Source organism: Mustela nivalis (assembly GCF_964662115.1).
Source record: "Mustela nivalis genome assembly, chromosome: 2".
Classification (NCBI taxonomy): Eukaryota; Metazoa; Chordata; class Mammalia; order Carnivora; family Mustelidae; genus Mustela; species Mustela nivalis.
In genome coordinates this window covers 90,961,602-90,978,315 of record NC_139021.1, presented here as the reverse complement: position 1 = coordinate 90,978,315, position 16,714 = coordinate 90,961,602, and the positions used below count along the sequence as shown (strand labels likewise).

Genomic DNA, 16,714 nt, shown 5'->3' with positions numbered 1-16,714 from the left:
AAAAAAAAAAAAAAAAGGGAAGGAAGGGAGGGGAGAGGGGTGGAAGTTGGGTAAGTCTCGTGGTGGGTATTAAGGCGGGCATATATTACATGGAGCACTGGGTATGGTGCATAAACAATGAGTCTTGGAACACTGAAAAACTAAAATTAATTTTTTTTTAAAAAGTATTTAAAAAGAAACATTGTCATCATCCCAAAAATAAGCCTCGCACCCATTGTCAGTCACTCCCCATTATGCTCTCCCACCCCAGCCTTACCCTGGTCTGAGGAAAGCACTAACCTACTTTCTGTCTTTATAATAGAATTTGCTTGTTCTGGATATTTCACATATATGGAACCACACATTATATAGTCCTTCAGGATTGACTTCTTTCACTTGGCATAATGTTTTCAAAGTTATCCATGATGTACCAGATATCAGCACTTCATTTCTTTTTATGGTTGAATATTTCATTGTATGGATATACCACATCTTGCTTTATCCATTCATCAGTTAATGGACATTGGGTTGTTTCCACTTTTTGGCTATTGTAAATGGTGCTGCTATGGATATTTATGAACAAGTTTTTGTTTGAACAACCTTTTTCAAATTTTGCATATGTATCTAGGAGTAGAATTGCTGGATCATATGGGAAACCCTGTGCTTAGCCTTTTTGAAGAAATGTGTAAGTGTTTTCCAAAGTGGCCACACTATTGGTATATCCTTAATATTAAAAGATATTAAGTTAATTTCCAAAAATCATACAAAAATTCACATTTTCAAAAGTAATTTCTAAGAGGCCTACTTCCCCAGGCTTGCCCACTACTAGATTCCTGAATCTTTTTATAATTTTTATGAACAGCAGAACTCTGATCCCATTGTTGTTGGCTTAATTCACATTCCCCTGCCTGCTTGTGAGATTGGACACTCATTCATTGTGTTGAGGCAATTTGGATTTTCTTTTCTGTGCATCTTCTTTTAGTGTTAGTACCAAAACATGACTAAGATTGTGATTTGAAGAAAGGCTATTTCTTCATTTCTTCATTTCTTCTTCATTCTTCACTTCTTCATTTCTTGAGAAATCTCAAATGTGATTTCTCAAATATGATTTGAGAAATGAGAGCAGTATAGCCTTGTGGTTCTGAAGAAAGCAGACTCTAACAAGCCACCTGTCATTTCGGTCTTCCATTTTCTCATCTGTAACACAGGTCTAATAGAATCCACCCTAAAGCATTGTTGAGAATCAAATAAGATAATGCACATGAGGCTTTGGGGCTTTGGAGCACTCACAGACTAATGGAGAAGGATGATATCTCAGTGCTTCTTCCACTGCTACAGACCAGGAAGGCTGGCTGAGGGCAAGAGCCAGTGAGGCAGCTTGGGATAGTTAGGATTTGTCAAAGTGGTGACAGTCTTCCAGACAAATGAAGGCCATATGTAAAACCTACAGAGGAGGCCGGGAGGTCTTGTTCTACATACTATTCCCAGCCATGCTAAGGAGGTTGTATGATCAATTTGTTGTATTAAGTGAAGCAATTCTGTCAACACCATAGATAGACTATGGCACAAAGCCAGATTAGTTGCTTATAGGCTATTTGGAAGCGTGGAGGGAAAGAAGGGCTGAGAGTCTGCAGAGGCTAAGTGGACTATGGGGGTTTCCAAGAGTTGGCTTTGCGGGGCCTCTAGACATAGGCTGTGAGGACAGTGCACTGTGCCGATGCATGGCCTGCAGCAGATGCACTGTGCACCTGTCCTTGTCACTCTGCCCACCTCCTGCTACTGCTTGCACGTCTCCACATAAAATATTAAAATATTTTGAACTAAATTGTGCCTCCCTTCTACCTTCATTCTCTTCACTGGCTGCCATCTGTTCTCATCCCACCCTCACCTCTCTCAGAGCCCAGGATTGGTCAGGTGCTGAGAGAGAAGGGTGTGAGAATAGCCTCCCAGCAGTATTCGCTGCCCCACATTTGAGAGGGACTGCCACTCACCCACACTGATTAAGCTGCATGGGACCCTGGGGCAACTGGGTGGCTCAGCTGGTTGATCATCTGACTCTTGGTTTTGGCTCAGGTTGTGATCTCATGGGTCATAGGATGGAGCCCTGCTTCAGGCTCAGTGCTGAGCATGGAGTCTGCTTAAGATATACTCCCTCTGCTCTCTCTTCTCTCAAATAAACAAATCTTATAAAAAAAAAAAAAAGCTGTATGGGACTCTATTATTATAAGACCATAAGAATAACCACCACCTATAGCACCATGTTATGAGAAAATATGTACCTGAAGATCTGGCTTCTAAGGGAAGGTTTGAAACCTAACACATTATCCATAGCCAGTGAATGCCACAGAGATGCAAAAAGAGGAAAACATGTAGATTCTTGTGGGGAAAGAGAAGACCTGGTTTTTCTAGTTTCTGAAGAACTTCATATTTTAAAAAAATAATAATGTATAGGTGGGATTAACAACATATAAAATTATAACCATTTTATAGATTGTTAAATTATCTTTTTCTTTTTTACCTAAGATGAATACTGAGATTATTGATCTTAGATATCTTCTAGTGTATGCATACAGTGCTTTATTTTTTTTTTAAGATTTTATTTATTTATTTGACAGACAGAGATTACAAGTAGACAGAGAGAGAGGTAGGGAAGCAGGCTCCCCACTGAGCAGAGAGCCCGATGTGGGGCTTGATCCCAGGACCCTGGGATCATGACCCAAGCCGAAGGCAGAGGCATTAACCCACTGAGCCACCCAGGCGCCCCGCATACAGTGCTTTAAATTCCTCTCTAAGCACTGCTTTAGCAGTTTGGATGTTTTTATTTTCATTTATTTCAAAATATTTTAAAATTTGTCTTGAGATTTATTCTTTGACCCTTGTGTTACTTAGAAGTATATTAATCTCCAATTATTTGGGAGTTTTTCAGCTATCTTTCTATTATTGACTTCTGTTTAATTTCATTATGGTCTAAGAGCATACTTAGTATGATTTCTATAAATTTAAATGTGTTTTATGCCCCCACTTTGTGTTCTGTCTTGATGGATGTTCCACATGAGCTTAAGAAAAATGTTTATTCTGCTGTCATTGGATGGCATATTCTATAAATGTCAGTTAGAGTCAACTGATTGATGGTGCTTCACATATTTTCTTTCTTTTTTTTTTTTTAAGATTTTATTTATTTATTCGACAGAGAGGGAACACAAGTAGGCAGAGAGGCAGGCAGAGAGAGAGAGGAGGAAGCAGGCTCCCTGCTGAGCAGAGAGCCCGATGCGGGACTCGATCCCAGGACCCTGAGATCATGACCTGAGCCGAAGGCAGCGGCTTAACCCACTGAGCCACCCAGGCGCCCTGCTTCACATATTTTCACAGTCTGTTGTTACATGCACATACACATTAAGGATTGTTGTATCTTCTTGGTAAATTGACTCCCTTATCATTATTTAATGCCCTTCTTTATCTCGGATAATTTTCTTTAATCTAAAGTCTGCTCTGCTTGAAATTAACGTAACTTTTAACTCTCTTATTGGTGTTAGCAGATTATATCTTTTTCTATAACTTTACTTTTAATCTCTATATGTCTTTAGAGTTGAAATGGGTTTCTTGTAGACAACATAGAGTTAGCTCTTGTTTTTCTGCCCACTCTGATAGTCTCTTTTGTGTTTTTGAACCGTTCACATTTAAAATCAGTACTCATACATAATTGGATTAGTATCTATCATATTTATAATTATTTTCTATTCATTGCTCATTTTTATTGTTTTTTTTTAAGATTTTATTTATTTAACAGATAGAGATCACAAGTAGGCAGAGAGGCAGGCAGAGAAAGAGAGAGGAGGAAGCAGGCTCCCTGCTGAGCAGAGAGCCGGATAGGGGACTGGATCCCAGCACCCTGGGATCACACCTGAGCCTAAGGCAGAGGCTTTAACCCACTGAGCCACCCAGGCACCCCTGCTCGTTTATCTGCCCTCTTTCTGCCTTTTCTCATTTCAGTTGAGCATTTTATGATTCTATTTTCTCCTCTCTCCCAGCATATTAACACTTTTTTTTTTTTTTTAAACATTCAACATTCTTTAGTGGTTGCCCTAGATACACTTAAAATGAATCAAGTCCACTTTCAAATAACACTATCCTGCTTCAGGGGTAGTACAGGTATCATGTAAGGATATTCTCAGTTCCTCCCTCCCATTCCTTAGAACATTGCTGATATTCACTTCACTTCTCCGTAAGGTATAGTCACTGAATACATTGTTGTTATTATTATTTAAACAAACTATTATATTTTAGATTAATTTAGAGTAACAGATGTAAAGGATTTTCTTTCACCTTCATGTATTCCTTTTCTAATCCTCTTCCATTAGTTTATGTAGGTCCAGTTTCTGTCCTGTATTATTTTTTTTCACACATTACCATTTCAGTCTGGAGTTCCCTGTGAGTCTCTCTCTGAAGCTGTACTGCAGGCCTCTGGGTGGGTCAGGTGGATGTGTAAACACTGCTATCACAGTACTGCCAGATCTTCTGATAAGAACCAGTTAACTAAAGATTAAGAGAAAACAAAACCCCAGCTGCAAAATAGCAAAGATTGGCCCAGCCTCCCATGCAGGAACACCCCACTCAGTGCAGAGGCTGGAGGCTGACCAGATCACACTGACAGAGAGGCACAGAGGCTCCCTGCCCTGCTCTCCAGCCAGCTGTGGGCTCACCCAGATTCAACTCCCATCAAAGCCATGCAAGGCTAGAATCCTCACTACTTTGTGAAGTAACAATAGTAGACACCCCCTTTGCAGCAACTCAGCCTTGCCCTACTCTGCCCATCCCTGTTCCAGAAAGTCCAGTGATGGCTTGTCCAGAGGTAGTCACAAGCAGGATCTTTCATCATCTGTAAGAAGTCGACTCTGGAAGTTAGATAGCTCTCTTGCAGCAGCTAAATCAGCTGGACATCGGGGTCTCCAACAGGGTTTTGAACCTTGCAGATCATTGAGCGTTTTCTCTAAGCAGGGCTTGAACAGACTCATAGTACAGCCCTGTGAGCCAGTCACCCACTGAGAAATAACATTTGTCCATCTGCATGAGTGCTTTTAGGAAATGGAGCCTCTGTGAGGGAATGGTGCTCAGTGTTTCCCTTGGGTTCCCAGGCCTTCTCATTACATTTCCCGAACATAAGCATCCAGACTATGCAAGGACTTCTTCCTAGTTCATTTGTTTAGGATGACAAAATTTTGCAGCATTGATTTTTATCTATTTGCATTGCTCACCACTTTATATACCCTTGCTAGTGGGCAGTGGTCTTGTTCACCACTGTGGGCATGAACTCAGCAAGCACACGTTTGTAATCTGTCTCCCTGGGGAGGCATGGCCAAGTCCTGTCTTCAAACCAGGCTTTGGCCTCTAACTAGCAGGAAACACTTCTGACCCCCAACTTCAGAAAAAAAGGTTGGAGAGGAGGGTGTGGTGGAGAGTTAAAAGTCACTGAAGAAAATAACAGAGCACGTACGTAGCTGCTATGTGCCCTACTAGAAAGGAGCCACTGCACTTCCCAGGAAGAAGCCTTTGAAGGAACCTTTTTAAAAAGATGTTTTAATAAATATGTGATATACCTTTCCCAAGCCTAATTACAAGAGATTTCTATAAATAAGATAAGGAAAGTAAAAGCTTTTAATAGCAGATTGCAGCCAAATGATGAGTATGGTGTTAAAACCTTCAAACTTTAATAATTTTTTTTTTACTTCTGATGTTCATGTAAATGAATAGTACACTTCCAGTCATCCCTTGTAATTTATTTAGAGTTACCAGAAGGCACTTCCAGTGGTGTGTAGACTCCAAATAAAATAAATTTCTTCAGTGTGTCTTGTTCCCTGCTGGAAGGAAATTGCTTAATCCCATCTAAATGTAAATGCAGTTAACACCCAAAGATATCCTAGGATAAAAAAGAAGTTAAGTTGGTAGCAGTCCTCTTTTTACTAGTTCATGTAGCAGACGCTAAGTAGTGCTGGGCACAGACACCCATGGAATAGAAGCGACTCATCTTGCTTGGCCCTACATAATGCCTCTGCCTATTGTGAATTGGTCAACACTCCTTTCCGGCTGTATTATAAGCCATTATTGACTTTACTTTTCATCCCTTTGACTCAATCTTGATTAGATTTGCAAGGATAATGAAATTAGCTGGGACAGTCTTTTCAAAATCAAGATCTATTATTTTCATTTTTAAATAGTCTTTCAAGTGGGTATTGCATGAATGCATTTTAGTAAATCAAGTCTACTTAGTTGTAACAATTGTTTTATCCTCTACAGATAAATTTTCTTCTAATGCTTGTTCTAGTGGTGAATGAAATTCTTTGCTTCAGGAGTGGGAGGGATGAGTCTTCTATTTTTCTGGAAACTTAGGTCACATCTTAACTCCTTTTCAGTTGTCTTATTTCACCACTTTTCAACAGGAATGGTCTGGGATTTGCCAGCATATCTAGATATCTACAATGCTTCACATTTCAAGAAAGTAGACCATCTCAATTTCCTGTTTAAAATTCCTCACTGGCTTCTAAGTCTAAAATCCCCAGTTAAGACCCTGGTGACTTGGGTCTCCCAACCTCACAGCCATGTCACCTGCCTTTCCATCATGCCCCTTTGGCCTCCAGCCCTGCCTCAGGGTACAGGGTCAGCCTGTGCCCTCCACCTCACCTGCAGCCCCACCTCATGTATCTTCTTTTGGGAAGCCTTCCCTGACCTTGTAGAGGGCCTCTCTTCTCTATCTCCAGGAGCCTTTTCCATTTCTCAATGTAGCATTTATTTCATGGTATTTTTTAACAGACTATTTTTAGAGAAGTTTTGAGTTTATAGCAAAGGTACAGAGTTTCCCCATACCCTACACATGTACTGAGTTTCCCACTATCAATATCCCCCACCAGGGTGGTACATTTGTTACAGTTGATTATATATATATACGTGTGTGTGTGTGTGTGTGTGTGTGTGTGTGTGTGTGTGTGTAGTATGTGTGTGTGTATATATATATATATGTATATATACATATATATGTATATGTGTAGAGAGATATATATGTATCTCCTACAATGTCACATCATAATCACCCAAAGTCCAGAGTTTACATTGGAGTTCACTCTTGGTGTTTTACATTTTATGGGTTTAGACATGTGTGACATGTATCCATTACTATGGTATCATACAGAATGGTTTCACTAACCTAAAAGTCCTCTGCTCTACCTATTCATCCCTACCTCCCCTTAATACCTGGCAACCACTGATCTTTTAACTATCTGTTTAGTTTTGGAGTTTTTTCTGTCTGTGTAGTTTTGTTTTTTTCAGAATGTTGTAAAGTTTGAATCATGCAGTATATAGCTTTTTCAAACTGGCTTCTTTGACTAAGCAATGAGCATTAAGCAATGAGCATCATTATGTCTTTTAATAGTTTGATAGCTCATTTCTTTTTAGTGCTGAGTAATATTCCATTGTCTGGAGGTACCACAGCTTATTTATCCATTCACCCACTAAAGGACAGCTTGGTTGCTTCCAAGTTATGGCAATTAAGAATAAAGCTGCTATAAACATCTTTATTCCAGTGTTTGTTTGGACATAAGTTTTCAGCTCCTTTGGGTAAATACCACCAAATACAATTGCTGGATCATATGGTATGACTATGTTTAGTTTTATAAGAAACTGACAAAATAACCATTTTGCATTACCACCAACTAGGAATGAGTGTTCCTGTTGCTCCACATTCTTACCATAATTTGGTGTTGTCAGTGTTCTGGATTTTGGTATGGAGTGTTTGGGTGTTTTTTGTTTTGTTTGTTTTTGTTTTTTTTTACTAATTAGGTATAGTTGACTTATAGTGTTACATGAGTTTCAATTATTTTTATTTTTAATTTTCTGAGGAACTTCAATATTCTTATCCAGAGTGAATGCCCCAGTTTGTCTGCCCACCAGCAGTGCACTAGGGTTCCTTTTTTCCACATCCTTACTAACACTTGTTATTTCTTGTCTTTATTATTTTAGCCATGCTAACAGGTGAGGTGATATCTCACTGTGAATGTGATTTGTATTTTCTTGATGATGAGTATTGTTGAGCATCTTTTCATATGTCTTTTGGCTATCCAAATGCTTTCTTTGGAAAAATGTCTATTTAGTTCCTCTGCCCATTTTTAATTGCAGTGTGTGTGTGTGTGTGTGTGTGTGTGTGTTCTCCGTGTTTTAATTTGCATTTCCCTTATCACATGATGTTTGACATCTATCATATGCTTATTTGCCATCTGTAAATATCTGTGAAGGTCTTAGGCCCATCTTTTAATTGGGTTGTTTGTATTGTTGAGTTTTAAGAGTTCGTTGTATATTTTGGATAACAGTCCCTTATCAGATGTGTTTTCTGTGAATATTTTCTCCCATATTCGTGATGTTTTTCTCATTATTTGGTCATCTCAACCAGACAATGGCGTTGACAAGAGTAGGGACTGTAGCATTCATTGTTACATATTTTGTGCTAAATATATATCCCACACTAAGTAGCATTGTATGCATATTTGTTTGTTGAATAAATAAATCACAAATATTGGATTAAAAAAGAAGGAAACCAGAGAAATCACATATGAGGAGATATGAACAAAGCAATAAGAATATTTCTCTTTCCTTATCAAAAAAGTAGAAACTATGATAAGGAATTCCATTATACCTATTAAGGAGGCAAATAGCAAGGTGATGCTAGCATGCAGCTCAGAGAAGCTAGCACTCTGTAAATGAATGGTGAAAGTGTGAATCAGGAAATCCTTGTGGGAAACACCTCCTAAAAAGGGTGTTTCTATCTCCAATATTCATATTCTTGACAGAGTGGTTCTGCTGCCAGAAATCTATCTTAAGGAAGGGACCTTAGTACAGGAAAGGCCTTCTGTGGAAAGTTGTCCACTGCCTCAGACCTGTATGTACAATATGGAGGGAACCCTGACACATCACCTAAATGGAATATCGATAAGACAGTCCTTATGACAGCTCTACAGCAACCTACAAAGTATAATGAGACAGTGCCCTGATGGTTTGCTTATAATGATTTCAGTATGTATGCATCTGGAAAAAAAGACTAAAAAAGATGAGGCAGAGTAGAAATACTTGTTTGGGTAGTAATGTGGACAAGTTTTAAAACTTACTTTTTACTGTTGTAGTTTTGTTTGTGCAGTACATGAAAATTATAAAAAGCTTGGGACCATTTATATAAACTCATAATTGAGAAAAAAGGGTCTAAGGAATCTCATGTTACCATCTGTGTCTTGAGGGACAAAGAGAATTTGGGAGGGAAGACACAGCCACTGGAACTCCAGCTTTTGCTTTCTCTTGGGCCTAGGCACTGTAATTGGTGTGGATGAGAGCACTGCTTTCTCCTGGCCCACTTGTGACCTGTGTGGCAACGAGAGATTGGAACAGAGCCCAGGAGACAGGTAAGGGTGCGGGAGCTGGCCTGAAAGACCCCAGGGCAGCTGCAGCCAGTCCTAGGGGCTCCACTGCCACCCTGCCTCGGGCCACCTTCCCCTACTAAGGGAAATCAAGTTCCTGCACTGCAGCTCTGAGGCCATAGCATTAGGTGTGTTTACTTCTTTATAACAGAGGTTTTTGCTGGTCCTTTCAGTTCCTCCTATCTTAAAGGAAAGTAGAGCCAGGTTTGGTACTCAGCTCTTTTATTATCAGGAGAAAAAATTAAAACTCAGGGCAAACCTGAAAAAATGAGACAAACTTGGTAACTATACAGCTTCTCTTTTGCAGGGGTGCAGACTTTTCTAGGGACCAGTGAACAGCTACATAAACAGATATTCCTTCCCCAACCAAGTTACTGCATAGCCTCCCAAGGTGACTTTGTTACCTGTCAGACAGGGACATGCTCATTACTTTCCTACTTATTAACTAAGGGGCAAGTGTTTTCTTGATGCCTCATGGGTTGGTGGTCTTATGTATACACAAGTCATCACTGGATTCTTTTAGAGACAAGGAGAGTGTGTACTACAGCTTTACTTGGTAGCAAGAAGGAGGATAACTACTGGTGATTAGAAGTAGGTTTTCCTGTTTAGGCAGGTGGGAAGCCCTGACTTCCGCTTGCTGAGCAGAGGGCCTCCACTTCACTTCATGGGATGTTTACTGTCATCCTCTATGCCTAGTTTGAATGAGGCTTCCTGCCTGAGTGTCCCTTCCATCCCCTGGGCCATCAGTTGCCCATGCAGCCATCAGCCAGAAGCTGACACTTATCCCTCAGAACAGGCTGAGTTTCTTCTGGCCTATTTCAGGAACTTGGTTTCTGAGAGTAAATCCCCCTTTTCTATATTAGCAAACACTCGTGTTTAGAAAAAAAATGTCTGTCTACTGCTAGATTCTTCTGATTTGTGCCTTTTCAAGTCTTATCTTCCCTGTTTGTTTCCAAACAACAGAGACACCTTTTCCTGTGGGGACTGCTCCCGTGTGGTCACCTCTCCTCTTCTCAGAAGGCACCTGCAGGTGTTCCTGGACTGTCCCTCTCGACCCCAGTGCACAGTGAAGGTCAAGGTAGGAGCGGTGTAAGAGGTCATGTGCTTCCTACTCCACCTCATGGAGTCGCTCTGCTGCATTAGCCAAGAGGGCAGCATCTATTGTTCCTTCCCTGGGGAGGGGATGGGAAGGACAGCCCCTCAGGAAAGCAGTCTTTCCACATCCATAACTTACAGTCAGGTTTAACATAAGGCTCTGAGGTGGAAGCTGCTAAAGAGATGGAGGTTGAACATTAACACCTGATTGAACATGATTAGATTGAACATGAGCACCTGCCTCAGCCCTGGGAGTTAATTAATCAGCCCGCCCCACTTTTATTGCAGCTGTCCCAGACCAGTATTTCTTCACTCCTGAGATCTGCCGTCTGTGAGGATGGGGTAAGTCCAGGGACATGCAGCCCAGGTGTGCAACCCTGTGTTCTTAAGCCCTGAGTCAGTGGATCTCCTCTCCAGATGAAGATCCCTGTTCTATGTACTTCCACTTACAACTTACAACATGTACTCACAGTATCATTGTGTGCATGCTAAGTGTTCAGACTGTACCAAGACACGGGTAAGTCTTACTGCTGTCATTCCCTGACAAATACTTATGTCGGTTTATGAGATCCTTTTCTTTTTGGAATTGAATGATTTCCTGACCAAACTTGCAGTAGATATATGAATATGACCCCACTGGCTTTGATGATAGACCGGCAACATTTCAAGTCCTACTGCCATGATTCATGTTAATAGAACAGAAATATCTGAGACACACATTTTGTGTTTTTTAATTGCTGGGTATTCCAGAGTGAGTAACTGGAAACTTGACCATTATTTCTCAGAACTGTTTTGCCTTCCCTGAGAGTTACTATGGTGTGAGGCTGAATAAAGTGGTATGCTCCTCCAGGAAAACCACCACCTAAATATATATAATTTATGGTCTAGAGACAGTTTCTTCCTTGTGAAATTTGGCCCTCATGAATAAGAGAGGTCTGTCCTTGAGATGCCACCTCTGTCTTGTCCAAACCATTTAAAAGCACCACAAGTGGCTTCAGGAATCTCTGAACCCCAGAGAAGTGCACTGAACATTGACTACTGGAGTGATGCCAGGGCACAGCCCCCAGGTCACAAAAGTTATCCAGGGCCAGTGTTAGGGTTCACCTGCAAATAGCAAACTTGGGCGAGCTGGAAGGTTGTGGTGAAAAGATGGGTGATCATCTATAGAACTTTCTGATGGGGTCCCATGGTCAAATTCCAGCTCTGATTGCAGTCTGAACACAGGCTGAATTTATCCATCCTCTGGAGCTCTGAGGGTCTTCTCTCTCCAGTGGCAGCAAGCCCCTGCCCCTTAGGAGGTGCTGGCAGCTTGAGGAGGCAGAACAGCAATTTGTACTCCTTCCTCAAAACCACGGCTCTCAGAGTTTGGACTAAATTGGAACATGGATAAACCCATGAATAAGATCATTGAGGATCACTGGTCTGACAATGGTTTCCAACCCTGATTTCAGGTGAAACTGCCTGTGGAGCTCTAAAAAGCATATCTGGCTCCCACCCTGGGATAAAGCCCACCAGCCTAGGCGTTCCCTAAAGCAACTCTGTGACACTTCCAGCTCAGCACCAAACCTTTATCTAAAGGGCTGCTTCGCAGGTAGGGATTGATGCATAGACTAGGCCGTAGGAGGGTTTATGAACTAGTTATTCCCTGAATGTTTAAAGTAAAATGTAAGTAAATAACTATAATGGACTAAGAACTATGCTTACCACTTTTCTCACACGCTGTCTTATTTAATCTCTGTAACATCTCAATGGTGCAGAATCCACATTTTACCACTGAAGAAATAAGAGTGCAGGGTTCACAGTTACTGTCTCTGTTGGGTACATTGTAATGTAATTCTATTACTACGTAATAGAATGGGGGGAGGGTAACCGGAATCCTTGTGTGTTTGTTTCTATTGTTCCTGAAGTTTATATGTTTAATGTGTGACAAGACAGTAGTACCTGTTGGCTGACCCCTTGTCACCTCATCTCTCGGTCTTTGAGGTGGGGGAGGATGAGGAAAGAAGGGTGTGATGCTGGGTAAGGCTGATGAATTAGAGGGAGCTTTAAACAGGTCCTAAAGATGGTAGATCTACGTTATGAGGGAAGATATTTCCATGGAAAAGGTTGGAGGAAAGTGTGGGGAAGACTCCTGCTTAAGGAGAACACAGCAAATGAATCAAAACCCACAACTTAAAGAAGAACCAACAGCACTTGGGATGGCACATAGCTCCCTTTAGTCTCACACAACCACAGAGGTGCAGTTCCTGCCCTGCAGTTCCTCATGTGGCCTTGGCTGGGCCCTATCAGATTCGGGCCTGATCTCCCACTGGTTTCTCACAGGTTTCCTGGTGCTTCTTCTAGGAAGCCTCCAGCCATGGACTGCCCTTGATTATCCTACCTCCCTATAAGGGACCCAGAGACCAGGAGGAGGCCCTGGCAGAAATCCTGCCTCTTCATTTGATTTCCTTCTGACTGAAGCTGACTTATACATTTTATATATTACACTTCTTAACTCCAGTATGCCTGTAGGCAAAGCCCTACTTCTAAAGAGCTCAAGAGGTCATGTGTACAACCGTACTTGTGTGTGTGTGTGTGTGTGTGTGTGTGTGTGTGTGTGTGTGTATCGGTGTAGCTGGGTTTGCCCATGGGTGTACTTGTGTGTATACACTTGTCTGTGCTCATGTGTACATGTGTTGCCTGATTATGTGCCTGTGTGTGCATGTGTGCACTGGGTGAGGGGCACAGGGTGGCAACAGCCTCGGGTGTTACCTTTCTGGGTGCCCTGTTATCAGAGCTGACACCATGCAAAGTAGAGTAAATTGTAAACCTGGAGGGACAGAAGTTCATCTCCCCTCCTCCAGTTTTACTCAGAGTGGATGATCAGGACTTTATATCTGACCTGCAAGAAGCTGATAGGAGATGGGTACAAGAAGGACCTCTGTGTTGACAAAAGCATGAGTTTTCCAGTCTGGATTCTGTCAGTTTTCTGGGTGAGAATGCATATTTGCCAAAATCCAAAGAATCAGATTAGGCTTTCCATGAGAACTCTACTCCCTAGAACAGATGTGCTGTTTCTGGTTAGGACACATGAGTGTTAAGTTTTATGCCTTAACTTTAATGGGTTCAAGTTACAGATGTGAAAACAATGGAGTTCGCTGCCGTTGTACATGTCAGTTCTCAAGCTCACATTACAGTGATAGGAAATTTGGAGTTTGTTTCCTTACTTTCAGGAAAAAGAAAAGTTAAAGGAAAATATAGGGTGCCTTTTATAAAAATAGAGATACATTTTACACATTCATTACATTCATATGAACAGTGTGTTTGCATTTGCTGGTGTGATTTTTTTTTTAACCTCTCCATATTAATTCCCCCCAAATATATTGATGTCTACTTATAAATGATATAGTTAATATTGGCTATGATATAGTTATTATAAACTTTAGCTGTGAAACCTGACATTGTAAAAAGAAATGATCTGTTGCTGACTTTTTTCAAGTTAGAATCTGTACTTTTACCCTAAATGAGTGTAGAAGTGCCTGAGCCTTCTACTTCCCCATACACAAATGTGCAAGGCTAGCTAAAGTGGGAAGAGACAGTTAATGAGTATCCAGCTGGCCTACCTCAATCCTCCCAAACCTGGACAGCCCCTCACTATGCACAGCCTTGTGTGTACCTTCTGCACCAGCACCCCTGTGGCTGGTTTTCTGCCATCTTTTCAGGGTCAGGCCCCTCATGGGTTCACAGCAAGCCCTTGATGAATGATCAAGACAGTGGCCCATGAACCTGACATCAGTGTCACAGATAAGTGAGGCGGAGGAAGGCTTCAGCCATGGTTGTCCAGGCAGAGACTTTAGTTCTGTCTCTTCACCTGTCCTGATGACAACTCTTACTCCCCCTTCCCTCCATTAAACCACTCTGTTGACCTTACTCTAATTTTCACTAAAGAAGTCCAAACTCTATAAGTGAATACACTAAGTGTTTCACACCGTGTCTGACTTAAAATACAGTGGTTTGGCATTAGAGCAGTGCCCACATCCCAGATTGATCCTCCTGTGTATTGCTTCAGAACAAACTATCTCAAAGCTTAGTGGCCTCCACACTTACTCTGCACACAGACCTGCAATTTGGATAAGGTTCTGCCAGGACAACTCATCTCTGCCCAACAGGACATCAGCTGGTACCCCAAAGGCTGGATTAGAGTCACAGAACACCCTCAGTCCCTGGCCGGCTGTCATACTCCTGTTGCCTAGGACCTTCTCGGGCTCTGGCCAGATACCACATAGTCTGGATTCCCTCAGGACATGTGTCTGGATTCTGAGAGAGGCAGTCAGAGTCTGGGCACCTTCCTGACCAAGCTGAGGATGTCACTCAATGTCCCTTCCACCATACTCATCATAAGCAGTAGTCACTGAGGCCAGCCCAGGATCCAGAGTGACAGCAGTGAAGTGCCCACCTTTGATGGGAAGGCACCAAGGACACAGAGATGTGCCAACTTTGGCCATGTTGTTGGAGCCTCCAGCCTCCGTCTCCCTTGCCAAGACACATTAATGATGGAATGGGTGAGCTAAATCATACTGAACCAAGATACTGTAGAGATGTGTAAGTGTCTTGCACATAGGGGTTCCTGGGTGGCTTAGTCGTTAAGCAGCTGCCTTAGGCTCAGGTCATGCCCAGGGTCCTGGGATCAAGCCCTGCATCGAGAGCCTGTTTCTCCCTCTCCCCCTCCCCCAACTTGTGGTTTCTCTCTTGCTGACAAATAAATAAAAATAAAATCTTTTTTTTAAAAAGTGTCTTGTACAGAGGAGTGAGGTAACCCAGATAGTATTCTGCAAGTGGTAGCAAAGGAGCCTCTGAAAAAATGCATTACCCTCTAGGGCTTCTTCTGTCTCTGGTAAAGCCACAGATCTGATTTATCCCAACACTTTTGAGCTGCTTCTTATTTTCAGCCCCTTGCCCCACCCCAGGAAGAAAATGTTGAGGTTTGAGACCAACAAAGCCTTGCCATACCTTCCTAGCCTAGTCATCTTGTGCCCCTGATGTCCATTGCCCTGAGTTCTCATCTAGAGATGAAACCTGCCTAAGATTAACCAATCACCGTAAGATACTCATCAAACAATGTGAAGAAAAAGCTTTTTACAACACATTTTTGGCTCAGTGTTACTGTAGAAGCAATGGGATGGGATCCTACTGAGAGAGGTTTGGGGCAAAGTACCAGGAAATCCTTTGACCAGAAGTGTTGCTAGATTGGGGAAGTGTCCCAAAGGAAGTGGGAGACAGCTGCAACCATGATGCATGCCCAGCCCCCAGCCTTCCTGCTAGAGAACAGGGCATATCCCTTTGTACGTTTGTCCCCAGCTCCTCTCATAGGACAGCTTAGCTCGGATATGCTTGTCTTTGCGTCCACCAACAAACAGCAGAAAAAAGGAGTTCCTTCATTTGCCGTAGTACAGTTTTTATCAAGCCCTTAATTTTTTTTTTCTTCCTTACCCATGTTATAAAGTGGAAGGTCACAGACTGAGCAAAGGACCTTCTCTGCTCTGCCCTGTGTGTTCCGTGTTGTTGGGAACAGAACGTTCAGGGCTGGCTCTATTTGCTTTAACCAGTGTGCCTTCTATCACTGCAGAGTTATGAAGTGAAGAGTGTCCTCGGAAAGGAGGTGGGGTTGTTGAATTGTTTTGTCCTGTCCATAACCACCCACCCAGCTATCTGCCTTGGATTGGAGGAAATTGAGCTCCTGAGTACAGGAAGAGCCTCTGCAGAACACTGCCGGTTGCCGTAGGATCTGTGAACTTTGCAATGCAGTTGCCGCTTGGGGTAGTTACTTGTTAACTATGGGTAGAGCGACTGTATTGTCTGATCTTGATTTTCCTGGGGCAAATGTTAGTGTGATTATTTTGTAAACTAAACAAAATATTTTTTTCTAGTTAAAATATTTTTACCTTTTTGCAAATTCAGGAACATGTTATTAAAACTTAAATAAGCCTGAGGTCTTCATTTTGTATTTCATCTTAAGCAATTAATAGTAAAAAGGCAAGAAAAAAATTGTGTTCACTTGTAATTCTTAAGTGTTTAAATTTTACCATGATTCAACACGTTTTTCTTGTAGTTATTTAAGGTATCCCAAAGAACACCCTGCAGAGCTGAAGTATTTGTCCTAAAGTGTAATACAACTGTTCTACTACACAGTACATATCCAACTTAAACATTTT

General features: G+C 41.8%; 1 protein-coding gene across 12 annotated transcripts in view; it reads left to right on the top strand.

Annotated features, from left to right (window-relative positions):
- SPIDR (scaffold protein involved in DNA repair) overlaps positions 1–16,491 on the top strand; it is a 589,061-nt gene extending 572,570 nt beyond the window's left edge. For 9 of the 12 annotated variants that reach the window (XM_082718850.1, XM_082718860.1, XM_082718856.1 and 6 more), the window contains 4 exons: positions 9,320–9,413; positions 10,392–10,506; positions 10,812–10,865; positions 16,129–16,491. In XM_082718850.1, the coding sequence (XP_082574976.1) occupies positions 9,320–9,413; positions 10,392–10,506; positions 10,812–10,865; positions 16,129–16,284 (419 nt within the window). In that variant the 3' untranslated portion in view covers positions 16,285–16,491. The remainder of the gene's footprint in view (positions 1–9,319; positions 9,414–10,391; positions 10,507–10,811; positions 10,866–16,128) is intronic. The other 3 variants (XM_082718857.1, XM_082718859.1, XM_082718858.1) reach the window with 2 other exon arrangements.
- Positions 16,492–16,714: the final 223 nt, after the last annotated feature.